General features: G+C 44.9%; 1 protein-coding gene across 5 annotated transcripts in view; it reads left to right on the top strand.

Annotated features, from left to right (window-relative positions):
• Positions 1 to 1,824: 1,824 nt before the first annotated feature.
• LOC120903545 (protein Teyrha-meyrha) overlaps positions 1,825 to 26,491 on the top strand; it is a 29,897-nt gene continuing 5,230 nt past the window's right edge. For 2 of the 5 annotated variants that reach the window (XR_005739614.1, XM_040313034.1), the window contains exons 1-4: positions 1,826 to 1,883; positions 2,095 to 3,030; positions 4,251 to 4,481; positions 4,580 to 4,784. Coding sequence is in view for 4 of the 5 variants with exons in the window: in XM_040313034.1 (XP_040168968.1) it covers positions 2,911 to 3,030; positions 4,251 to 4,481; positions 4,580 to 4,784 (556 nt within the window). In the remaining variant the exon portion in view is untranslated. Of the gene's footprint in view, positions 1,884 to 2,094; positions 3,031 to 4,250; positions 4,482 to 4,579; positions 4,785 to 26,491 lie in introns of all 5 variants that reach the window. The other 3 variants (XM_040313032.1, XM_040313033.1, XM_040313035.1) reach the window with 3 other exon arrangements.

Below are 26,491 nucleotides of genomic sequence, written 5' to 3' on the forward strand. Positions count from 1 at the left end.
AGGGAGATCCACGATCAGCAACATCATCATCATCACCATGGAGATTCACACCCCGGCTGATTGCAAGCCAACCAACCGAGCCTGCGTTCGTTTTTTCTTGTGCAACAAAGCGTTCAAAACCATCCCCCTCTAGCACCCCAAAAGGCCCCCAAAAGGCGAAGGGAACCAATTTAGTCGTGCACAGTCTTCCCGCAATAAACCTTCATCGCCGGGAAACGCGGCACTTTCTACGACGAATCAGTAACTTGCCTTCCATTATACCCAAACCCTTGGGGGCTCCCAATTCTGCGCTACATATACATATACAGAAAAAAAGAGTCCCCTACCAGAAAGAAATAGCAGCACCCCCCGAAATAAAGGGCAAAAAAGAGAAGCAAAAAAGCTACAACGAAACCCCCAATACGTTCTTCAAATGTCTCCAAAATGAAGCCCGGAAAATTGCCACCCCTCACACCGGGGGTATAAGGCAGTGACACTCATAACACCCGCAACACAACCCAACTCGCACAAATGTTCCTTGTTGTCGGACCGAACCAAATTGGAAACTTTATGTAACTCTTATCTTATACCATCCACCACACACGTCATCCGCTCCCCTCATCGTATCGTTATCGCTCCTTGAAATGGAACGAATTTTCCCTTGGACAAAGCATGATCAAAGCCCAGGCCAGCGTTTGCTAACGGACAAGAAACACCCGGTCAAAAAAAAAGAAGCGAGCGATGGGAAAAAGAGGCAACTGGCGGTTGCCGTCGGGGCAGGGAAATTTGACTTCTCCAATGAACCTTCCGCAGTTTCACGGTACGGACCTCCGGTCCAAAAGGTCCATCGTTCGCGCGAGGTGTATCTCGTCGAGTAGAGTGTTTCCCGTCCGGTGGCAGTATTCGTAAAGTGTTTTCTCCCCCTCCCTCCTTCCTACCACCATCTCTTCCATCGATGTGCTTTTCCGGCCCCTCTGCACTAGGGAAAACACAGCTAGAATAGAAAATAATTCACATACCAAACCAAACGGTTCGGTGCGCCGACCGGAGTTTGTCAGTATGTACTACCACCATGTTCCACCCGGTTGGTGGAGTTCCACCCACACCACCACCGTGACCGAAGGGGGAGGGGGGAAGCAAAAGAAAAACGCAACGGTAACCGTGACCGTGCGCCTTGCACCTATGTACCATATAGCGGAGTAGATAGCGGGAAGCAAATTTGGAACCTACCCCCAAAAACTGAGTGAGTACACTATATTGGACGGCCTGGGGAAAACTGGAAAAGCTTACAGCAAGCGCTACAGCAACAACAGCGGCTGGAAAACAAATGGCAGCCCGTGTACATGGTGCGGAAGGTGAGGCTTTTTTTACGTTTCGATCGAACTTGAACGTCAGTTTATATTTAGCAGTGAGTTTTCTTTTTTAAATACATAACATCCTGACAGTGAATTACCGGAAAAGAGTGTGTATTTCTAACGTTTCTTTTTTTGTAATTGAGTTAGAAGGTACAGTGCGTTGATACTAGTTTTGGAAAATTATTTTAAGTAGAGTAAAGTAATTTTAGAAAAGTTGCACAATTTTATAAAATTATGTATAAAAAGTTTTCTAAGCAAAAAGTATTAAAAAAGCTCGTTCAACTACCAGGTGTAAGATGGAAATGGAGTGAACTTGAACTAAAATCCTCTGACCACGCCTACTTCGTACGAGTGCGCGGAACAAAAGCTTTGCGCAACACTCCGGGGTTTTGTCGTGTTCTGTTACCACTGGAATATAAACTGTAAAAGAGAGATTCAAATTAGTTCTGTATTTACCGAGAATGGGAAACAATATGAAAAAGAGCTTTCTTTAGTGCTAGGAATATTAACTACGACACTGTAACCTTACATTCTTGCTGTGTTCTCTTAGTATGTTCTTTGTTGGATTTTTATTTGAGTATTTTAAAATAAAATAATCATTTCAGTTGTATTCCCTCGTCTTGGAGCTTTCATGAAAAAATAACTAAATTTAAAAACACAATTTTTCTAACAGTAAGATGATTATCTTCTTTAAACACGCGTACACATTCGTCTTATCTTGTATTGAATCATGTGTTTATTCTCTTCCTTCACAATAAAGATGTCCACAAAACGTTGCCCAATGTTTTGATAAGCAGCATGTAAATGTTCGATATCTTCATCGTACTCCCGTGCCGACCGTACACCGTGCGCTAGACAGAGACGTTCGTGGCGTTTGCTCCGTTCGTCCAATCGCAACGCCCCGTTGCGTGCCGCATGCGCTACGAAAAAATGGTTCCAACCCAACGTGTCCAGCCAATGCGCACCCAGTCTCCCAAAGCGGCACCGCAGCATCTGCGTCGACAAGGCGCAGCTTCAGTTCACTGCAAGTATCTGCCGCGACAGGACGTGGCCGAATCGTTGCGCTCTCGTCCGTGCGTGTGTGTCGGTCGTGTGTCGTGCGTGTCGTGTGATTCCGCGTGTGATTCTGTCGCGTTGGCATTAGTTCACAGTGCCACTCCGTGTGGTGTGTATCCCGTTGAAGGAAAATACGTGTAAATCTAAGGTGGTACAGTGTTTTAGTGAGGAAAACAGAACGTCCAGTCCGGGGGCAAAACAAATAGTGAAGTGGAGTACCGTTCGTGTGAGGCAAAACTAGTTTCAAAGCTCCGAAAAAAGTTTGCACAAAAAAGTGTCACCAGAACGGTTCGGGGTCATCTGTTTTCCCGTGACGTATCAACTGCACGTGATAAACATCCGAAATTCAAAAGTGTGGTGTTCGAGTGGTTGCTGAGCAAATTATCACACAAACCGTGTCTTCTAACCGATGATTAAAAGTGTGTGTGTGTGTGAACGTGTATCGTAAACATTACAGTACTTCGGTGTAATAAATGTCTCGTGATAATTGTGCCCCTTTACCGAAGCGCACCGAAACCGTATGATGGATAATCCGAGCTATGGATCCGCTCACATGTCCTCGCCAGCGCTGGTAGTTTTCTCGCAAGCAACGAATGGATTAAGTGACGCCCTGCGCATACAACGACCCTTTCACTCTCAAGTATGTTCTTGGGTGCTGTTGGTACCCCAATTATCCCTTTATGTGGTCTATTTATGTGAAAATGTTACTTACAATACGCAAATGGTTTCATTTATACATTGTTACAACAGCGTGCACCACACTCATAAGGACAATTAACAAATTTGGCAAGGCGACAAGCAATGTTTTAAATAATAAAATGGAGTTTTTTTCTCATGTCTTTTCTTTATTTTCGGAAAACCCAAAATTTCGCAATATTACCCCAGAAACTTACCCAAATTACCCAAAGCTTACCCAAAACCAATGAACGATTTGTAATGTGGCAATAATAATTAGTATTGGATATACTAATCATGATATTTTATTGTTGGAGTGTTGAGGCTCTAACGCAAATTAAAATTGAAAATCAGCATTAAAGTATTCAAATAAACTTTAAATTAGATTTTTTGTTTCATTTACGTCTCGTAAACTGCCTAAAATAAGTAGTTATCATGTAAATAAAACCAGTCAAAAACGTTTAGACAAACGAAAAAAGGTCACGTTTAAAATTAAATCAACAAGCTTATAGAAGACATTTAAAATCTCCAACAATTAGATTAAACAAACAACTTTTGTTAATACAGTTAATACAGTAAAAATCTTTTATCTAAGATTTTTGTTGTTTTTTGATTTTTTATTGATCAATTCCATGTATCCGTCTGTTTTAGTGTAATCATCCTTCGTTTATTTATGTTTTGTTTAGGTCGATAAATTAACCTAAATATTGAGTCATTTAAACTGTCTATGGAAAATGTATAGTTTTCGTTACTTAAGTCCTGAATTAATATTACAATATTAATAGAATTGAAATTGAATTTAAATTTTCTACGCGACCTTTTCTCCTGTAATCTCACACAAACCACCATGACAAATCTGAAAAATTATCAAGAAATACATGTAAAAAGTATAATTAGACCAAACTACAATAACAGTAGAGCAAAAACACTGTATGAAAATAATCGCTATTGCAAAGATTATTTGCATATTTTATGTACATTCAAAGCTCGAATGTCATGAGTAACGTGCTGACATATTTAATAAATTCTAAACCCTTTTTCCAAAATATCCCTTCTACAAACATCACTATGAAATTTTATTCCGTGATGTATTTATGAAACCATCCGGGCTATAAACAATCCTCTCCACTTCTAACCCGTATTTGTTCGTTTTTTCCCCCGATTCTTGCCCCCGAATCAACGCAGCTGCCCGACGCCAAGGACCTGCACCATCTTTCACTGATGAGCGGCTACGGGGCGCACCTTCTGCACGGTTTCCAGCCCCACTTTCTGCACCCGCTCAATCCGGCCGTCTCGACCGCGAGTGGCACCAGCCCGTTCAGCGGTGGCGGTGCGTTCGTGAAACCGTTCCCGTCCAACCTGCCCCTCCCGTCGGCGTTTGCGCCCCCGAAATGTCTGGGGTTCGGCATCGATCAAGTAAGTGTCCGTAGTGCCGCAGCAATGCCGTCGGTGTCGCCGGGCGCGGGAACTCGCGCCCGATCCGGCCACACAGACCCGCCACTAAATGATCATAGAACATTTTCTCCAAGGGTTTACTGTTCGGTTCGTCCGGCTCGGGTTCCGAATCCTTCCGGACGGACTCGTCCAGCCCGGCCTGTACGTCACTGTCGCCGCCCGCCAAGGATGAATCGCTCGAGGGCCAAACCAGCGAGGATGGTGACCGCGAGCGGGACCGCATCTGCACCCCGGAACGGAGCCCGGAAACGCCCGGATTTCGACGTAAGTATTCCACTCCCTCCGTTCTTTAGCCAATCCATCTCTGGGACGTGTCTCACATGATTCGGAACCAGTCAGGACAGGATCAAAGCCCTTCGAAGGTGAAAATTAGTTTTTATTATCATCACCGAAGCGTGCCGACATTCAACCGGACTCGGTTAGCACATTTCCTACTGCTCCAGACGCTTCGAAGCGTACGCTTCGCCGTACCACACGCACATAAACATGTCGGAAGTGTAACACGATCGGTTTTACTGCGTCCTCCCTTTTTTCCCGTGCGTCCTAAATTTTGACCGCCAAAGGAGCGGGAGCGGCTGGTGGAAAGACATTTTTCAAACTCAAATTACAAGCCGCACTTAACAGCGCTTTTAAAACTGTTTTTGGGATTGTTTATGGGATGAGGCGTTGCTTCAGGAAGGAACAGGCTTTAACACTTTCTTTGTAACCATTAAGCACCGCTCAACACTTTCTGTGGTGATGATGGAAATTGTTGCGGATGAATCAATTTCTATTGTTCAACATTCATTATTGTAACTATTTGCATAGTTAGTTAAACATAATTCAAAGATACATGTTCTTTTCAACCCCGAAAACAACCCGAAGACAACATTATGTTCTCAGTTTTACACCTTTTCCTCCCAACCACCGATTAGCGGAACATGTCAACGCTATCGTTGTCCTAATACGCACTAATTGGCCATGATTTGTTACCCAACCCGACGACCCTTCGGTGACCCTTGTACTGTCCTCGACCCGAGCCACTTAACTTCGACATCGTGCCGTGTTTGTTTTGGATACTTTGCCATGGAAAACAATACCTCATAATAACCTTTTCATCGTTACACCCGGCGCAATCCGATACGCATACTAACACAAACACCCACCCCGGCGTTGGCGTGAAGGCGAGCTATGAGAGAGGAAATTTTCTAAGGAATTTTCACATCCCACCCTACGCATCCTCTGCCCTGCCCTGCATAATCTGGAATTGTTTAACGTGATCTTTCCATCTTCTCCTTCACTTGCGTGTACATAATTAAGCCGAGCGTAGCCGTAAACGACACACCCGACACAGATCGGCTGGCTGTGTCCCGTGCGATCGGCTGTGATGAGCCAGCTATTTTTGGCCCCGCTCGGAGCAGAAAGCTGGTTATGGTAATCAAAACACACAACACGAGTGGACCGTCGTACACTTGAAGGTTGGCACAACTTCATCGTGTAAACAAGGCTCCCAAAACCCAAGGAGCTCCTTGGTACGAAGAAAGCAAAACCATCAAGCAAAGGGGAAAATGCCGTCCGCTCGCGTGCTTCGCATTTCCAAACCTTTCCGGGGGCACAATATGGTACCATTTGTCTTTAAAAACACGCGTAACAATTAAATAATCGGCGAGTGATCTATTTGTGGGTTGGCGTTTTTATGGCCCTTTTTCCCTGAACCCGCTGGCCTCCAGGGCGTGTGTTTGTGTGTGTACCCTTTGAGCACTAACACGGTCTCGCACTAGCCTAGTTGAGTTATGTGTTACACACCGGGTGATGTTAAGATGGCGATGGTGAAAATTCGTACGAACCACTTGGAACTGTTTAACCACACACTCTGTCTTGCCTTGTGGTTCCCCGAAGATGGACGGGTTGCAGGCTCGGGTCTGCCGTCTTCCGGTCCCGCGGGCGAGCGGAAGGAGAGCGGGCGTTGCGGACACAACTTCTTCACCGCAAACCACAAATCGTCCGGGTGACCATAAATTTTCCAAACAAATTCCGGGATAGTTGAGCGAATGTTTTCTGCTTTCCCCGGTTTTCGGGGCTCCTTCCCCCGGTGGAGGGGGTTAAATCTTAAAAATCCATTAGGTGAGTTATGTTAATCCAAACAGCTATTTTTCAGGCCACTTTAAGACACGAGACGCGCGACGAAATTGGGTTCCATTGTGTTGAGCTAAGGGTGTTGGGCAGGATGTTTGTTGCGTATAGTACGATGAGCAGCTTCGTTTTTGATGGACACTGTTGTACAGCTGGGAAAAGACTCAAACTTTTCGAGAACATTAATTACTTAAAGGGTTTTTTTTTTCGATTGTTGTCATGGTTTACAAGAATTTGATTTTAAAATGATAACTGTTAGTTGATTTTTTTTAACTCTCATTTTTTACATATTCCTGGAATCTTTTTATCCAGATTCAAGATATTTGCATAACCTTTTGTACAACATTATGGATACTATATACATTTATTGTGCTTCACAAAGTTGATAATGCATTAATAAATCTATTTTATTATACTTGTAATTGCTTCATGTTGGAGTGCACAGTTGACGTATTTGAATAACGCACCGGCTCTTACAAGGCTTATCGGGATGGATTCTCATCCGTACCGACATCTTGTAGCAAATAATTGATTAGCAAACAGAAGTCTAATCTTAACACTTAATGCAAGAGTTTTTAATGAATTTTGCATTCGATCAATCACATCGACTGAACGAACGACTGACTATATTTCACTCAACATCACAATCACTGCACGCAACTTCACTCATAGTGTTTGTGATTTTGAGAGAATCACTTGAGAATAATGATAGAAGGTTTAATTTAATAGCCGTGTGTAATAATCGTGTGAACGCTCTAAAACTTTTTATCGTCATTTTTTTATCAAGAACGAGTTGTCTTCCTGTGATAAAGACATTCATAAGTCAGTGTTCGATTTTGGGTGTAGACAGTTAATATTTCGAATATGAATTCAAATAAGAAAACACATATGAATTAGAAGGAACTAAACCATAAGATATAGACAAAACTACTTGACTAATTTGGGCTGCATAAAGTGAACTGCTTGAACTACACGAATGAACTTTGTAATGAATTTTGTAATGAACTATGGGACAAACGAATACATAGTTGCAAACAGCCCGGCGATTAAAGTGCACTCTTCTTATCTAATTTATACTAAGCTAATATCACAATCCAGCACTTTAGTGAATATATTACACATTCAGAAACCCTGTGCCAAACAACGGACTATATGGTTCTTTTTATTGCTCTTTTGATTGGTTGCAAAAAAAAGTATGATTACTGATCAAGACTGACTGTGTAGCATTTTACTTTGACTAAAATTAAACCAAATCACCAGTTTATGCTTCACCCGTTACATGTAGCAAACCGATAAATTCCGACATATCACGACGAAATGCCAATAAATTGGTTTTTGGCTTTGTGCACTCAATCCAAACACTCTCCCCCAACCAAAACCAAATTTTGTAAAGGCAGACAATTTGCTAACACTGCTTCACCGTAACCGCCTCATCGGCTACCAAATTATCCACAACACTCTTCCCAAACCGAACCGACCGAGCTTCAGAATTCAATCGTCACCTCTCTAGACACTGTCTAACCCCCGTCCACTGCGACAATAAAATGCTAACTTCAACAAACAGCACTGCCACTTCAGTACGAGTGCCACCCTCGCTCTCGTACACCCCTGAAAAATAAACACCACCCAAGGGAGAGTTCCACTTTCTGCCCGCAACCACATCCGACGGGATCGCAAATATCAATCGAATTTACGCTTCACTCACTCACCGTTCGCCTTCGAAGCTCCGGCAACTTACCACCGCGTGCAAGGAATTTTGGCAAATTGGTGTGAAAATCAGTGTCCCATCCGTTCACATCTCTACTACTCTCATGGAATTGTATCTCAGTGTGTGTGTGTGAGGAAATTTGACAAAATTACAAATTCATCCCACTCCCAACAGTCAACGTGCTCAGGCAAAGTGGTTGCTTACACCCTTGCCCTTGCCAGGGAACTTCCCGTAACGAGATTACATTGCCTCGTTTGCCGAAACCACCTGCGCCTCCCCGCACGGGAGTCCGCAAACCCGGCTCGAAATTAGATCGCAGAAGTGCAGAACTGTGCGCGCCGGAGAGTACATTTCCTCCAGCGCAACCGCGCGCTCGCTCGCGCTCGATTTCCTGCAATCAAACACATTTTGCGCGTCCACGTCACGTCGCGCGATGGAACCTATGTGGACCGACTGATGGAGCGAAAGAACGCCTCGGTAACAGACAACCGGTTCCGGACGACGACTGGCAGTTGTACGAGGCAGGCTCGGTTAGAGGGTTTTGCGAGCTTCTCCCGCAGTGAAGCGATTCGATCACACTTACGCCACGCCGTTATCTCTACGGGTGATTATGATACGATTATGATAGCAATAAATCGGACTCCCGGTACCCATCAAAACTCCGAGGTACGCCGAGTTGAGACATATTATCGTGCACCAGTAATTTGCCTAAGGGAAGCCACGATGGAAAAACAGTGGACGTGGCACAGAATCTTGCTGCAGTGGTGTCGCCATGGGAATGGCCAGTCCCCCGAGTGAGTGGTTCAGGCTGCTGCACCCAGCTCTCGGTGCCAGCTGTAATTGGTACTTGTTTTAATGGTAACAAATTAATTGCTGATTAAATTAGAAATTATTTCCCAACCTTTTCCCCGCCGGGTTGGCCTTGCAAGGAAGGACAGATGGATGCACGCATCGGAATGGATTGTCCCATTTAGGGCCTTTCGGCATCGTTAGTTCTGGTATGCTGGCTTCTAAATACGTGCGTTATGATGCGCACGCTGTAATGAGACGTGAAATCGTATGGCCATACTGCATGAGCTGGTGCGCATTATTTTTCTAATTTAATTTATCCCAACGCAACCGTTTGTTCTGAACCATTGGTATTGTTTGGTATGCATGCAGGAAAACATTGATGAGATACGTCAACCCGCCAGCCAACCTTATTAAAATAAGCAACCAGTTTTCTTTTACAAACAATCGTGTGTTTCTCGGAGCTCAAACACACAAAAACATTGCGGCACAGGTTTTGTTCCCAAAAGCAGCCGTTTGGAAAACAAAAGATCACAGAAGAAAATGAGACAAACCCCAGCCGGAATAAACACTTACCGGTCGCTGGAAAACAAAGTGCATTTTCCTTTGTGTAACCTAAACACGATCACTTACCCGCTGGACGCAAAGATGCTCGGGCATGTAAACATGTAAACACGTTTAGCTACCGGGGCCAAAGAGCTCGGTAGCGCCATATGGTTGCAGCTGGAAAACTCTTCCCCGGAACGATACACGACAGTAAACGGTGTAAACACTTTTTCGAATCCGTACATCGGACGGAGATTGTATGTGATGCTACGGCGCGCGTTAGTCTATGAAACGGTGCACTATGATAAACTTACTTGCAGCACTGTACGCAATTGGTCTTTGTGAGAGTGCTTATTACACTTAAAATAGAAATGGGAAGGACGGAGCGCTGATCTGGCGCGTCTTACCAAATGGATTGTGTTTCGGCAGGTTCATAAACCTTGCCGTTCTTTCGCTAAAGAAGTTCATTTTCGGTGCAGCAACGGCTTGATCGCGACGTCTGACAGCGATAAAACCCTCCATGTGGAGTTGGCAAATTTTTATTAGATGTTGAGAGAAGAGCTAATTGAAAAGATGAATTACAATTATTACCCACTTTCACATGGCAGTAAACTCTGCAGTAGAATATATTTGCTTTTTCTTTTCGTCTTAAGGACTTATTCATGCAGTTCTAATGGAATACGAACATTTCAGCTTGTCAATTTTGAACAATTTGAGAGCACGGGAAAGTTTGTCCAGTTGACTACAAATTGTTCAGTTGAGTGCAGAACTGGCAACGAATGAACGGCAAATTGTTTCGTTGTTAAAACGTTTTTAAAATCATACTATTTTTTCTTTTCTTCTGCGGATGTTACTTACTTACTTATCCTGTGCTACAACAGCGTTGCGGTCTTGGCCTGCCTCAGGAGTTTTCGAAACCGCTCACGGTCTCGCGCCTTCGTCTGCCAGTCCGTTATCCCGGCCTTAATGGTAGACGCCTCCACGCCATCTTGCCACCTCAGTTTGTGCCTACCACGTCTCCTCTGTCCTTGTGGACGACCTAAAAAGACTTTACGGGCTGGGTTGTCCGTTTCCATGAGTACAACATGACCAGCCCACCGGAGCCTGGCGAGCTTGATACGCTGCACGACAGTGAGGTCGCCGTACATCTCGTATAGCTCGTCATTATAGCGGCTCCTCCATTGTCCTTCCACACATACGGGGCGAACTATTCTTCTGAGCATCTTCCTCTCAAACGCGGCTAAGAGGGTTTCGTCAGATTTGGACAGTGTCCATGTCTCAGAGGCGTATGTGAGTACCGGTACTATATAGGTACTACATAGTCCCAGCATCGTTCGTTCGTTCGCGACAGGTTCTTTGAGGTGAACTGCTTTTTCAGGCTGTAGAATGACCGGTTGGCAGCCAGCAACTCCTTGCGCGCAACTCAGCTTCCATACTATTGTCTTTGCTGACCTTTGACCCAAGATAGGTGAATTCTATCGTCACTACCAAACGCGCCGCTGCCAAAGATCTCGCTCGATCTACTTTGACACGCACTCTTTATACTGCAGCTATAACAGGTTTCGATATCGCAGATATTTGAGTAAAATTCAACGTAACCTCTGCAGGTGGCCTGACTCGTTTTGGCGCTTCTACAACAGCAAAACAAAATCCACGCATACACCGAAATCCATTACGTACAAAGGAGCAACAAGTGCCAACACTAATGAAATGTGCAATCTCTTCGCGGATCGCTTCGCAGATTGCTTTTCACCGGCCATGAATGATACCGATACCATTGATGCTGCTCTCGTCAACACTCCGGCTGGAGCAATTAACATGAGCACTCCTTTCATCGACAGTGAGATCGTTTTATCTGCCCTAGCGCAACTAAAGCCTTCCTTCGCTCCTGGACCCGACGGAATTCCTTCTACCGTGCTGAAACGCTGTCAAACGACAGTAGCACCTATTCTTGCAAAATTGTTCAATGCATCGCTAGCCAATGGCTACTTTCCCAAAGCATGGAGGAAATCTTGGATGGTTCCTATTCAAGGTGTTCGAACTAGTGATATACAAAAATCTGCTACATGCATGCCGCAGCTACCTAAGTCCGTATCAACATGGATTCGTGCCAAAAAAGTCGACTACCACGAACCTGGTTGAATTTGTAACCTATTGCACTAGTCAAATTGATGCCGGAGCTCAAGTCGATGCAATTTATACCGATCTAAAAGCAGCATTCGACTCTCTACCGCACGCAATTCTTCTCGCTAAACTCGATAAGCTAGGAGTTCCCAGCCCGCTCGTACAGTGGCTTAAGTCGTACCTAATTAATCGCACATACATCGTGAAAATTGATAAGCACATGTTCAAAGAAATAGTCAGCAGCTCGGGTGTGCCACAAGGAAGCAACATTGGCCCGCTTCTCTTCATATTGTTTATCAACGATGTTACCCTCGCTTTACCTCCCGACAGTATCAGTCTGTTTGCCGACGACGCAAAAATTTTTGCGCCTATTAACAACACAGGTGATTGTACATTCCTGCAAGACTGCATCGAAATTTTCTGTTCGTGGTGCAAGCGTAATGGACTGACTATCTGCATCGAGAAATGCTACTGTGTGTCTTTTAGTCGATGCAGGAGCCCAGTGACTGGGACCTACTTCATGAACGGCACTGCAGTTAATCGACAGAATCATGCCAAAGACCTGGGCGTTCTGCTTGACTCTAGTTTGAACTTTAAACAGCATATCGATGACGTTGTAGCCAGAGGAAATCAATTACTTGGCGTGGTTATCCGGACAACTAATGAATTCCGCAACCCCATGTGCATCAAAGCTGTGTACAACTGTATCGTTCGTTCGGTTCTGGAATATTCGTGCGTAGTCTGGAGCCCAACTACCGCTTCTTCAATTGCTCGAATTGAGGCGATTCAACGTAAGCTCACGAGATATGCCCTACGCCTACTTCCCTGGCAGGATCGCAATAATCTTCCTCCGTATGCTGCGCGGTGCCGTCTTCTAGGCCTTGAACCTCTTTCGGTCAGAAGACGCAATGCACAGTGTTCTTTCATCGCTGGATTGCTAAATGGCTCTATCGACTCATCGCCATTGTTGCATCGAGTCGATATCTATGCACCATCCCGAACACTTAGGTCTAGAGAAACTCTACGGCTCGCTCAACCCCGTTCCAGTGCTGGTCGGTCAGACCCTATGTTCCGCATGTCGGCTGTCTTCAACACTGTCTCGGATTGCTTCGACTTCGACATCTCAACTCAGTGCTTCAAGGAACGTCTCCGGCTTTTGCCGTGGCCGCAGTGAATTGCAATGCAAACCTTGTTTTTGCTATGTATTTTTTTTTTTATTGAACTGTTACATCTTAATTAGGCCATACGGCCCGTTGAAGATTAATAAATAATAATAATAATAATAAATTCTGGGACGAATTTAAAACTGCGTTCACCTATCCGTAAATCACGCCTACGTAAATTCTGATTATTTATTGGTAGGCCCGCTGATGTTGCCACCATCAGTTTGGTCTTTGCCTCGTTTATCTGCAATCCGAGGTACTCTGCCGCCTGCTCGATCCCTTGGTAGGCTTCTGCTACATCGCAGACCAATGATGTCTACATCATTAGCGTATACCAGGATCTGGGTTGACTTATAGAAGATGGTTCCCGTAGTCTCTACCCTCGAACCGCGGATGGCCCTCTCTAGCGCCAAGTTAAATATAAGATAGGCAAGCCCGTCCCCTGGCGCAGACCCTTGGTGGTAGCAAAAGGTTCTGAGTGTTTTCCATCCACTCTCACCTTGCAAGTGACGTTGGTCATAGTCATTCTAACTAACCTAATCAGTTTGGCCGGTACATCTGCGGATGTTACTGACAAAAACTGTTTATTATACGCCACAGTAAAGTGTATAGTTATTTAATCAGCAATAACCAGAAAGCCAGTTCCTACTAGAAACCAATGAAGAGATTTGAACTCATGGATAGTAGAATCCCAAACTAAGACCTTGACATGGCGTCAAGAGGATAGTTTTTAATTGATAAGAATTGAATTTGAACTATAGCCAGACTAATGACCCATTAACAGGCTATTCCAGCTTAAAAACAGTCATTTTACCATTAAGATGAAATTATTTTAACAATTTTGCCTGATAGTATTGAAAATATTCGCTACATTTGCCTCAAGGCAACAATTTTCGTCTCGCAGACACCTACCTTTGAAACGATTGAAACGTTTGAAACGATTGTAGCATTATAAAACGGTTAAGCTTATAAAATCTTGTGTAGCTCTTTGTTTCGTGCACTATCATGTATAGACTCAAGATAACAAAGCGCATTGTGAACGACAAACCATTCCAAGAGCTCTCATTGTCAGTCCACATCTTACAGTACGCTACCTACAATGCAACCATCCGCCGAGTGCGATAGCAAATAGAGCATCCTTTTCAACACTTCCATCCACTATTGCGAATGCCCTTCACCGTCTAATGTGCTGTTTGAATTGCTCTTGCTTTATATGTTTTTATCTAGCACCTTTAAACATCTGTGCCTTCCGCTCGTCATCCTGTGCCTTTGCGAAACGCATCAAACCAACCTATCATCATTATGCTGCTAAATTTCTCTTCCACCTCGCTGCCTGCGCAGCATTGCTGTCCCTCCGGCTAAGCAAAGACTCTCGTGTGCCATACCGAAACCATCCAACTTTCAAGAGCCCTTGAATCATAATTCACTTCAACAAGAGCCTGCCGCAATGACTTTGGGAAGAGATGCACACACACACAAGCTGGCCCCGAAAGTGGCCTCGTAAAATCAAAGTCAATTTCCAACTAGCCTTAACCGCTCCTCGGCAAACCGACACGGGGCGGTCCTCGTGCACCGCTTGGAACCGGGGCAACCGAATGGCGTTACTGCTGCAGCGAACGCTGCCAACTCTTGAAAGTCATCGTTATTTATTGAAAGCTGTAACCTCAAACGGATCGGGCAGGCCGTGCCACGGGGGATAATGAGTGTCGGCACGGCCTCATCCTGTGCCGTAGCGAATCCAGTGCACATACACAGAGAGCAAACAGCAACAAAAACATCGGCAACAACAGCAAAGAAAGAAAAAAAAACCTCATTCCAACCCAAAAGGACGAAACAATTCAAAGTGACATGATGCTCAATTCATTTGTTTGATCCTGCTACCGTTCGGGGTACCGTGGATGGTTGGTTTGCCTGGGCCCGTGTCGTGTGCTCCCTCTTCAGAAGAATGGATGAAACGAAACTGTGCCTCGGCCGTGCCGCTCTCGTCCCCTGCCCAGCCTCGATTGCTCTTTTCGCTCGCTTTCGGGAAGGTGGGAACCGTTTGGCCGGCTTGTGGGACCCGGCCCGATTCAAATGTATCGAGTGAGTTTTAACAATGTCCTAATTGACAAATTACAAGGGGTTGACACCGTTTGTTCGAATCGCAGCAAACGGCACGGTCCGGGGGTTTCCCCGCTTTCTTCCTGTCTTTCCCCTTGCCACACAAACAGCCACCACACACAATGAAGCGAATGCGCGCGTTTCCCCCTGGCTACCAACGCGGGCCAGTCAGTACTTCACTTTTATGCGGTTTTCCAATTTCAATTAGCACATAACGTCGCATCATAAATAATAAAAATGCGCTCTTTTTGATGCTGCAAGCGGCGGCGCATCGTCGGGCGGCCTTTGTTGGTTGTTTTTGGAGTGTTTCGTTGCGTAAGGCGGGGAATAAATTGTTACTCTTCGCACGCGTGATTGTGTGTGTGCGTTGCATCCCAAAACGGTGAAGCGTAACGGGGTTGACTTTTATTTACCGTTACCGTGGCAGTGAGATGGTAATATTCATTTACAGGGGATTGTAATATTTCGTTTAAAGATCATCCATTCCATGGATTTGATTGATGCATTCTCGCTCGCGTAGTGTTTTCGCAGCGAAAAGTTACCGACACGCCGTCTGTCCGGGTTCGCTGACTCTAAAATCACTGTCCAATACACACACACACACACACCAACTGATCAAAGCACCCGAAAGCGCCCAGCCAGGAAGTGCGGTACAGGTCCGAACCACGGCCTAATGGAAAGCCACACTGGATACTTTTTAATATTTTTATTTACTTTTACGATACCGGAATATGGTTTCCTTTTACAGACCCTTTTACCGGCTTGCCGCGTCCATCTAGCTAACCGGCGGCAGATCTTCTGACCGGCAGCGACGTTTTATGATAAGCCTTGATGATGCGCGCGATGATGCACCGGCACCCGGTTTCTATTGCCCGACCGTTCACTTGGCACACAAAGGCGCATACAATGTTGCCGGCCCGGCCTGCCGTTATTATGATCGAAGGTTAAGCTTTTTCTTGGGGCTTTAACAACAAATACACACACTCGCACACACACGACCGCTGAGCTGTAAAAAGCACAAAATGAACTTTTATTCCCATGTCCCATGCCAGTGGGCCAGCATTCTGCGCGTGGGTGAAAGTCGAAAGGGTGGTTTATTATCTTATCCAGCACAATGTATGCACTTCATTACGCCGTGCCGATGGGGACTTTCTTTGCGGCTTTTGAAGCGAAATTACATTCATTTAGCCCATTAACGACACGCCAACAGTCCATTGGTGGGAATTAGCGGCAGAATTTGCGCACGTACGAAGAAGGTTAGATTTATGGACTGGAATATAAATATAAGATTTATCGCTGTTTGATATTCTGGCCGAGCAGCAGTGTTCAAGAATGTATGGTTAATAATATGCTACGAGTAATGCCGTGTTTATGTTGCTTAATCGGATTATTTTTAACTTTAGAAGACAACAATTTAAGGAGAGGCGAAGAAACATGACTTCACCATAGGATGTAAAGTAAATGCTTTCCATGAATTTGTTTTCTACCATGGTTATAAGGCAAAGAGACAATTGGAAATAAACTTTTTTTTCATTTCACGCATATGTCATCAGCAGAACACATGTATCATGTCATGGCCGACACGTCATCAGCTCCAAAGCAGCTCAGAAATTTGCAATATAGCTTAGAACAATGCCTAAAAAAAGATAAAATGGATGAAATTGCTTAAACATAGTGTTGATATTTATAATTCCTTTGGTACTCATATGCATATTGGCTAGGTTTTTGGTGCTTGAACTTTTTGATGCAGCTTTAAATATACTTGGACCTTACGATTTTATCTATTGTTGAGAATTGGGTAAGAGATATTACTGAAAGATAGTAAACAAAACCAATTTATGATTTTGGGCCTCAATCTGTATGTTGACAGCTCGGATGCTCCAATATTAAGATCACATTGATACTCGTAATTCTAATTGCGTTTTGTGTCACAAATCCTACTAAGTTTGCTTAACCAAGTACCAAGTACTATAAGTACCACTTCTTCAGCTTAAAATACGATTAATTTATTCAACAATTGAAGATCTTCTCCCATTCCGGGAGGCTTCATAAGCCTCCAAATACAAAACTGATCGCAACTGATTCGGTGCTACTATGCGCCAAGCGGCTCCGCCACCAGCACCCGATTATGATGTCTCTTGCAAGAAGGCCTCGAGAAATTAATCCTTCGATGCCGAAAAACCGTTCAAAAGATGAAAGCGACAAGACCCCTATCAAGGCCCCCTCAAATAAAAAAGCCCTCATCCCACGGGGTGAGAGATCTTCTCACCCGGGTGATTAAACGTTCTGGGGCGATGATGGGGAGCTTTGTGCAAAGAATAAAAAAAGGAGACGAAAGGCTGCAAAATCCTTCAGTAGTTAATCTCCGAATGACAGCCAGCGGACAGCCACAGTGTGTAATCGGTGTGTATCGGGTGTGTTTTCGGCGTGTGACGCAGAGAAACCTAACCGACTCCCTCCTACCCGGGAGCACAAACCAGCTGGATCGTGAACGTTTCGCTCGCTGGTTTCTTCTTTTTATTTTGTGCAAAAACCCAACAGCAAGAGCGTTCTTGGGCCGCCGCTGATTAAAATCTTCAAATTTAATCAACTTCAACCGTCTATCCGTCCGGCCCGGCGGCTTTTCAGCCAAGTGTGAAGTGCGGTTTCCCAGTCAATCCGATCTGCCAGCCCGCCATAAATGGGGTGTATATGCATCCGTGCGTGTGTGTGTCTCTCTCTCTGGATACTTCACACTTTGCCACATTTTTTAAAACGCATCGAAAAGCAAAGGCAAAACAATTTTCGATGCCCTGCATCAACCGCCAATTATACAGTGTTGACTTTCAATGTTGACCCATGCAAAGATGGGTGTTTCTTTTTTGTTTTGGTTTTAATCCTTTTAGCAACTGCAGCAACAACCCCTCGTTTGGAGCAAATCGGGACATCACGTCACTAACTAAATTATGCGCTCCGGTTGCGCCAGTTTTGGTATTTAACGGTGGATGACTGTGAACAATCTAGCCTTATATATCCCTAGGTACTCCGACATCTGCCCCGAATAATTAGGACGACACTTTCGGGACACTCGGCCTACCCATCCCGAGTCACCCTATTTGTCGCCCGTGTCACCCCTCGCCCCTCGGTGAGAAGCTTCCTTCTCTTGCCCCACGCACAACTGCAATGGTGCGCAATGGGTACCATTTGTGGCCATTTTTATAATCTTTTACAAAACCTTCAAAATTATTTTAATTTATCGAATCCATCAACCAGAACCACGCGTAAGCCCTAGCGAGCCACGGCGATAAGCAGCCCCAGGGGTGAGAAGCTGTGAACGCGATCCCGAAGCAGGGAATGTGAAATCAGATCGCTTCCTTCTTTTTCGCTTCCCTTTGTAATGCTGCCAACACCCAACCCATACCGCCGGCGCCCGTTGACAGCTTCGCCCCACCGACACGTTAGCTTGGGCGATTTATTTGTCGGTAATCCTTAAAACCAACAAAACGGCTGCGGGAAAAGCGGGGAACGGACGAAGACAAGATAGCAATAAAAAAGTCAACAACGAGGACGCCTGTTTTTCCCCCTCCGATGGAAGCTGTTTCCTCCCTTCTCTAACTCGACGTGCTTTGTGCAACAAAAAAAAACAAAGTTCCGCAAATAAAAGGACTTTCAGCGACGAGCGCGCGCGCGCGAGCGGCTGAAAGGAAGGACGAGACTTCTCAACTTTTCAATAGCCGAGGAGCTCATACAAAGAGCGACCGGATAAAGGAAGGCAGTCCCGGCAAAGTGGCAAATCTGGAGGACTGTCATGATTGTGTGTTCGCTGTCTTTTTTTTTATTCTTCCTTCGTTGCCTTCCTTTGCTACCTTTTCTGTGCGTATTTATTCTTGCGAGGAAGTTCCACTTTGCTCCTGTCGGCACAAGCGCTCTGTGACAGGACAAGGAGAACAAAATAGAACATACCGACCAAACCAAAGGCATAACATAAAAGCGAAACCAGAGGTGCCCATCATTTGTCGTGCGTAAGCAGCGGGTCGCTACTGAAAGAGGGCGAAACACGCACACACAGCCGTAATGGGATAAGCAGGGCCAGTATCGTTTTTGGACAGTGAACACTTTCCGCCCGTTTGTCCTCCGCCCTCTACGCCCCGAGAAACCGATCCGACACATCTGGGCCGCAACAAAACAATTTGTAATATTTTAGAAAAATAATATAATCTGGTATTTATCATTGACTACGACGGCGAAGATCCGAAGGGTGGTGCAATACCGCTGCCACAGTTCCGAGGACGGTGTTGGATTTTCATCACCCCTGCAGCAGGGGTAATTTCCCCATCCACCAACCGAACAGTTCGTTTGGACGGGGGTTTTGCGGGATAAGCAGTTGTTAAGCCGGTAGGTGTGGCGCCTTTACCACACACTTATTGATGGCAAAGGGACCCAGTACTGCACGCCGCCTAGTCCTAGCACTTGCGTAAAGCATTTCCAGGCTGGGTTTGGGTGAGTCGAGCATGGGATGATTAAAACAGTATCAATCGGCATGTTAAACGGGTAGTTAAAGTAAATGGTTTCAGTATAATCCGTCCGTACCGAATAACACATGCTAGCGCGGGTACATGCATCATGAAGGCCGGAAATCATTAGGGAGTGATTGGTAGATCGATATCGAATGTGATTCCATTTTTTTTTGTAAATTGTTTCTAATTGTAAGAAGTTTCCCTACTGTATTAAGGTAACAACATTTATTTGTTTAGTAGCTTTAATTGACTAACTATTTTATTCAATGGAAGCCTTGAACAATTTTAACTTAATTTTACTCAAAGAATGATCTTAGAACTTTATTGTGATATTGAAACAAGCAAGCCTAGTTTACAGATAAGGCTTCTCGAAAACAATCTCATCAATTTTTGTAGAATTGTACTTCAACTTAATCCCTTTCAAATCCTCCGTACCAAAACTGCCTCTTACATCGAATATGAATTTGTACACTAATTGCCACCGATTCCGGGTCGATTTCAGTGCAGGCTCAAGCTGTACAGCCAAATGCAGCGCAAAACGTCACTACGGCCCCTCGACCCCCAAAACATTTTAGTGCCCTGGCATTGAAAAACTGCACCTGCCCCCCATGCACCGGAAAAATGATCGATTATGTCTGCGAAATCGACCCCCAACGCCCGTCCCCCAACGTCCAAGGCGCGCGCGCGATTAGCGCCCGTCAATGGATAATTTAGCAAACGCATAAAGGTCGGTGATTGCGGCCAGACACAGCCTGTTCTAGTGTCGAGTTGCAGTTGCACCTACACCATATGCACCGACAGCTCGCTAATCGGATGCTGCCTTCTGCTACTGATCCACTGGCACCTTCCTCCTGCACCGAGGCTTGTTGATGCTGATGATAATGATGACGATGATGACGTAGACGACGACAGCGTTGGCAGCAAACCGTGCACCGTCGCTTGCCGTACGTACAGCACAACGTCACGCGGCACCAAACCGTGAGATGCATTTGAATTGAATGCAATTTTTGTGTCGACTGCATCGTCACGCGTTCTACCGGAAGGGAAGAGGGGGACACTACTGAAGCGCATCTCCGAATATGGTTAGACAGTGTCATGCAGCGGGCATTTGCAACGGGGGCTGCAGTTGTTTATGAACCAGCGGAACGCGTATAAATGGCTTCTAAATGCTAATCTAACGCTCCCTGTGTTCTACACCCCCGGGGAGGTTGAAGTCGATTGGTGAAAGTCTCCTTTTAAGTGGCTAAGAAGGTTTGTTGCCATCCAGCTAATCAATTGTACAGTTTCTCGGACGTTAAATGTGCATCGTGAAGTATCGCACATGGATGTTTTGTCCTCTCACTTTTAATTTCACATCTCAAAAGCCAAACATTTACAATAAATCTCATAAGACACTGTTACGGTACTGCTGTAGGTTCTTCTTGTTAGGACGATTGCAAAACTCATCACCTAACTAATGACACAAAAACGAATCGTTTTGAAATTCTCCATCAGGATGGCAGGAGTACACTGGCAGCAGCAGCAGCAGCAGTCCGCAGTAAAGCTGACAGCTATGATCGATGGCCAGAACCTTTGAATGTCATCATCAGTTGATGCGTTTTGCGAACATCCGCCAACATTTCCCGAACACGGTCATCCAGTTCGCTCATCCTCTCTCTCCATCTCTCTCCCTTGGGTCACAACAATGAGTAATTTCCGTCGGGCTTCGGTTTGGCCACAACTGGTGTCACCACCTTCTGGGCATTTTCCCCCTCTCGGAGGCAACACGGGAGCAAACGAGTTAAACCTAACATTGATCTAAACCTCCTTTACTGCCGTCCCATCGTCCGCCGTTGTCCGGAAAAACCGTTCGCTTATAACCCCGCTACCACCACCTCAGACAGATGGAAATCACGTAGGGAAAAATTTTATAACAATTTAAAATTCGTCCATACGTGAACGAAATATTTTATCATTATTAGCGTTGTCCGTAGCGGTTTGCAATTTTTAGCGTGCGGGACGCGCCGTGCGACATTTCTATTAGCCAATTCGGCGACCAGAGTGTCCGGCGAGAAATGCTGTGATTGTGTTGGTAGGAGCAACCCCCAACAACTTCAACTCTTTTCCAACTGGGCGCTTTTTTTGTTGTTGTGTTGATGCGTTTCTTCTGACTGTTTCCTTTTGCACAATCGTTTGCAATCCGGGCCACACTCTCGGGCGTATGATTCATGCCGACGATGCTTTTTCCTCATATTTGGAGGTGCCTCGTTTCATCGTTATGCTGTCGGGTCGGTCAGGATGGCTGTCGACGGCAGTGGTGTTTTTCTTGCCCCATACAGCATGTACATTCGTTGTTGGCTGTGCTATACGAGTGTGTGATGCTGTGCGGCGTGAACATAACTTCACCCGTCCCGCGGCATCATCATGATGCGGGCGACAAAAAGTGCAGCAGCAGTTATTGGAGCAGATAACACAGAGAACACGAAAAAAAGGGAAACTCAAACATACACACACACTGCATGCCACATTAGGTCTTTGCAGGGGAGCAGCAAAAGGGCAGAATTATTATTGAACGTGTACCGGGCACCAAAAACGAGCTACAGAGCGCGAAAACAACGCTGGACACAATGTGAAATGAAAATGTCACTACATAAGTGGAAACAAGTGTGGAACCTGATGGTGTCTGCCGGATGGTTGTTTAACGTGACGGGTGCGTACGGAGAAGTGGTGGCATTTTTTTGTGTTGTAGTTCTATCTCTTCGCGCGTCCATGCCGCGGCACCGAATACCACCGCTTGCGTGTCCTCGCGTTGACATTCCGCACGACGCTTGGAAGCAAAACAATCAACGGAATCGGTTCGAAGTCACCTTCACGATCTCTCTCACTCGTTCGGTTGGTTGGGCTCCCCGTTCCGATCCGAGTTGTTGCCAGTAGTGGCCGATTGTGCAACCGTAATTACAACCGTGATCGTGTGCTGCGCATGGTACAAGTTGGAAACGCATTACAAGGCCCGTTTTTGTTTCCAATATGATTCATTGCATTGATGAAGTTGTTAGCGTTCGGTCAGCATTCCACTGTGCACTCGGTGACACACAGGTAAGTGGTAGTAAGACCTCAAGCAAATAGTGTCAGTCGAGCGACCTAACGAAAGGAAACTGTCGAGTGAGTCGAGCTACTTGGAATCTCTAGACACGCCAATGTGTTTCTTGTTATCTTGCAGATACTGAATTTATTCAGAGTCATTTTGATCAGAATTTAGCCAAGTTATTGTTGGTTGCTTGGTCTGAACATAAGCATATAAAATCTCTGGAATTCCGTAAATCTGAAGATATCAAATAACAGTTGAATAATCTTAGGTCTAAAATTTTACAACTCCATAAAGATATGATACATAGGATATTAGGTCAGATCTTAAAAAAGACTCAAATGTTCCTTGAACGTCATTGAATATGCAACTAAAGTCAAACCAACCGAGCATCAAAAATCATTGTGATACTCTTGAGCGGCCTTTAGTTAGTATATGAACTGCTTCGGCCAGAGCTGCGAGAACCTTTTACAAAGCACTTGATTTTAAACCTTAAACACCTAATTGTATCGTCTCGGCGTATCGGCTTAAGACCGCTTTGTAGGGTACTCCTCGTAGCGAGACTCACATCTTTATTCTTGCGTTGATTCTTGACAAAGCATTATAATAACGATGCTCAAAATAGCTTAGTCGTCTGACCAAAACTTCCTTACAAACACTGACTGACTGATGTTCAATGAAAAAGGATAGCTGGAGAATATTCAAATTGTTGAATATTGGCTTTCGACATGAAAACTAGTGAAGGATTTTCAGAATCCGTTACTTATTATCGTCATAAAAATCATAAAACCAGGAACAAACAAGTTCTTCATTTACCTAATTCAAATTGTTTCATACGGTTTATATTTCAGTTTATACATCCGTACATTAACACATCAAAAATATTAGATTGAGATACAATTTTAGTCGCAAAGAATCGTATTACAAAGAATACGCACATCAAGTGCACATGCACAAGAAATTCCCAATTCTTCAGAATTTCCTAACTGTTACTCCAACAATTCAATTTGCTCAGATTGGATGCATCATTTCATTAGTTACACATTTCAGCTGATCCAACCTATCCTACTACAAAGAAAACCATCAAATCATATCTCATAAATATGTTGACGGCAGTGTGCACGATCCGGAAATAAGAAAACCCGTTTCAATTAACCTACACCATCGATGCGAACAGCTTAATGCTCGCTGACACGTCACGTCGGGTACCATTATATACGATACGCGACTCAACTTCAATTCCAGCGCACTAAAACTAATTTAATAATGAAGAAATCATTTCCTCGCGCCACCAAAAGGCGCTCACTCCCCATCAAATGACCCCCGGGGAAGGACAGAGACGATCATTGCGCTAGAAGACGCATCGGCTCCAGCTTGCAAGCAGGGGTGATTTGTGATACAGTACTGGACGGATACAGTTGTGCTCGTTGCACTGTTTTGTGCAGTATCACTTTGTTGTCGCTGTCGCAACCCACACCAGTAATCGGTGGGGTTGATTTATTCGTACGCTGCTTAATTGGATCAGCAACCAAGTGCGGCCATCGAAAGGACACAACCGATTCTTGCCACTATCATTATTAGCTACGGTTCGAATGTGCGGACGACCATTCCAGCGGTAAGGATGAAGTTTTAACCTTTTTAAGATCCCCGTGACGACTGTCATCAACGAGCGACAACTGCTACACACAAAAAACCATCACTGGACACTTGCACACTTGCGTGTGTTGTGTGTAGAGATTATATGACAATCGATCGAGTGCGCATTCGATCGATCGCAAAATTGAACGTCCAAGGCACACATTCAAGGACAGTTTAAATGGTAGCCCATTCTCGCAACCAAACCCCGCTACCAAGAGTGAGTTAATTGAACGCAAGCAACCTTCCCGTTAAGGTTTTCCTCGAGCTGCAAGCGAGTGGTGCGCAATTTTGCCCCCTCAGAACGGTCCCCAAACTGATAAATTCCTTGTCCGATTCCTGAACGACAGCGGCCTCTACACTACCTACCAGTCTTGTACTTTGGCTTTCCCAAAGGTGCCGTCGGGGTTCAACAAAAAATGCTCACTTTTTTTGTTTGTTCACTCTCCTCCAAGCGCTTTTCCACACTATCATAATACGATAAATACGTAGCGTAAATAAATAAATTACTACCGGTAATAATCTGCGCTAATTTATTGGTGGCAATTATTCTTGACTTCACCGTGCGCCGTCGCCGGCCCGGAGCGCTTGTCATCGGTGCCATTAATTTAGAGCCTGCCTGCGCTCCCGTACCATGCGACGCAGAATCGGGCAGCAGAAAATCGGTGCAGCACACAAAAGCTGCAAAGCTCTACCGCAAACAGTTAAAGTCGATTTATTAACATAAAGGGGAAAAAGCTGTACGTACGTGTGCTCTAATTACAAACGGAGCCCCGGGAGGAAATACACGGAGCGGTGCTGCACTCGATTCTGAGCTCCCTTCCTCGATGTCCAACTGCATGCTACTTGCGCTGAGGGCCGGCGTGTTACGACGCCTTACTTACACGGACGGTTAGCCCCTTATGAGGTACACACGTCCTTCATCCTTCAGTCTGTACGGTTTGATCGGATAATTGACGGTGAACGGTATGGGTTGAGTTAGTGCTAGTGAGTTTGATTTAGTGACAGCTGTTGCCACATACGGCACCAGTGGTGATGGTGGTGGTCGTGGTTGATGTTTGCGTCTGCTAGTTACAAGTCTCTATCGGAAGATTAGGATGTTTCGTTTTAGTTTGGGTTCTGTTTGGGTGAAAATTTAGCTAAATTCCAAGAAACAGGCTGACGCTTAGTCAACTAGATATACTTTAAAGGGTTAAGCTTTTTTTCGTATAAACCTAAACTCAAACTATTTTATGAGTTATTTCAATTTTTAATACCTTTCTCACTTGTTGTAATAATTTTCAACCAAACAAAGCCCCACAAAGATCATTAAAATCATTTTGCCGTGTCATAATTCAAAGATATTACTGTTGCGTCCTCCGTTCGTTCAACATATCGTATCATTTAACACGATATTTATTATCTCACATTTTTCACACCTCGTAAACAGTTGCTCCCAAACAGTTGCAAACTTCCTTTCCGAGGTAGATAAAAAAACCGCAATAATATTTCCATCCCACAAAAGCTACTAAAAAACAGCACCCCCTTCAACCCTTTAATATCTTCCGGCCTCAAAACGTTTGCTTCCGTTTGTGTTGTTGTGTGTGTGAAAACATTCAAGAAGCAGAAGATGAACGAGAATCAAGAAAAAAACAGGACTTCACCCCCTTCAACCCTTCGGACGGTGATGGGGGGAAAGTGTCTGCTTTATTACTTTCACCCTGCTGGGCGGCCACACTTTCAACCCCATGGGCTAGTAGTAGTAGTAATCCTCGCACGCACAATTTCCCGCACCATCTTCAGCGGGATGTGCGGCTCAAGTGCCTGTTGGGTCGGTCATTTCGGGGTTCGGCCAATCGTGACGAACTGTGACCGACCCAGCACAGCACGAAAAACTCACACTTCCAAACAACACTTCAAACTTTGGGACAAACTCGACGCAGCATAAAAAAAGGAGAAAATCCCATTTAACGCTTAACGCATCACTTTTATTCAATTTCTACACCCGCACCCGCACGCTGTTTGCACAAACTGCCAATACACCGCAGCTCACGGTGTTGTCCACTAAGGGCAAGTGGAAATTGCGGAAGTTGGACGTGATGCGCCAATGATCAGCATGATATCGTTTTTTTTTTGCAGTGATGCTCTCAAAATCTTCAAAAAAGTATTGTATCTACTTACCCACAGCCCGAGGGGATGGTGTTAAGATACACGTTATAGAGGAGAGCAAAAAAGCGGAATCCTGCGCTTATTTC

The sequence above is a fragment of the Anopheles arabiensis genome, chromosome 3 (genome assembly GCF_016920715.1).
Source record: "Anopheles arabiensis isolate DONGOLA chromosome 3, AaraD3, whole genome shotgun sequence".
Classification (NCBI taxonomy): Eukaryota; Metazoa; Arthropoda; class Insecta; order Diptera; family Culicidae; genus Anopheles; species Anopheles arabiensis.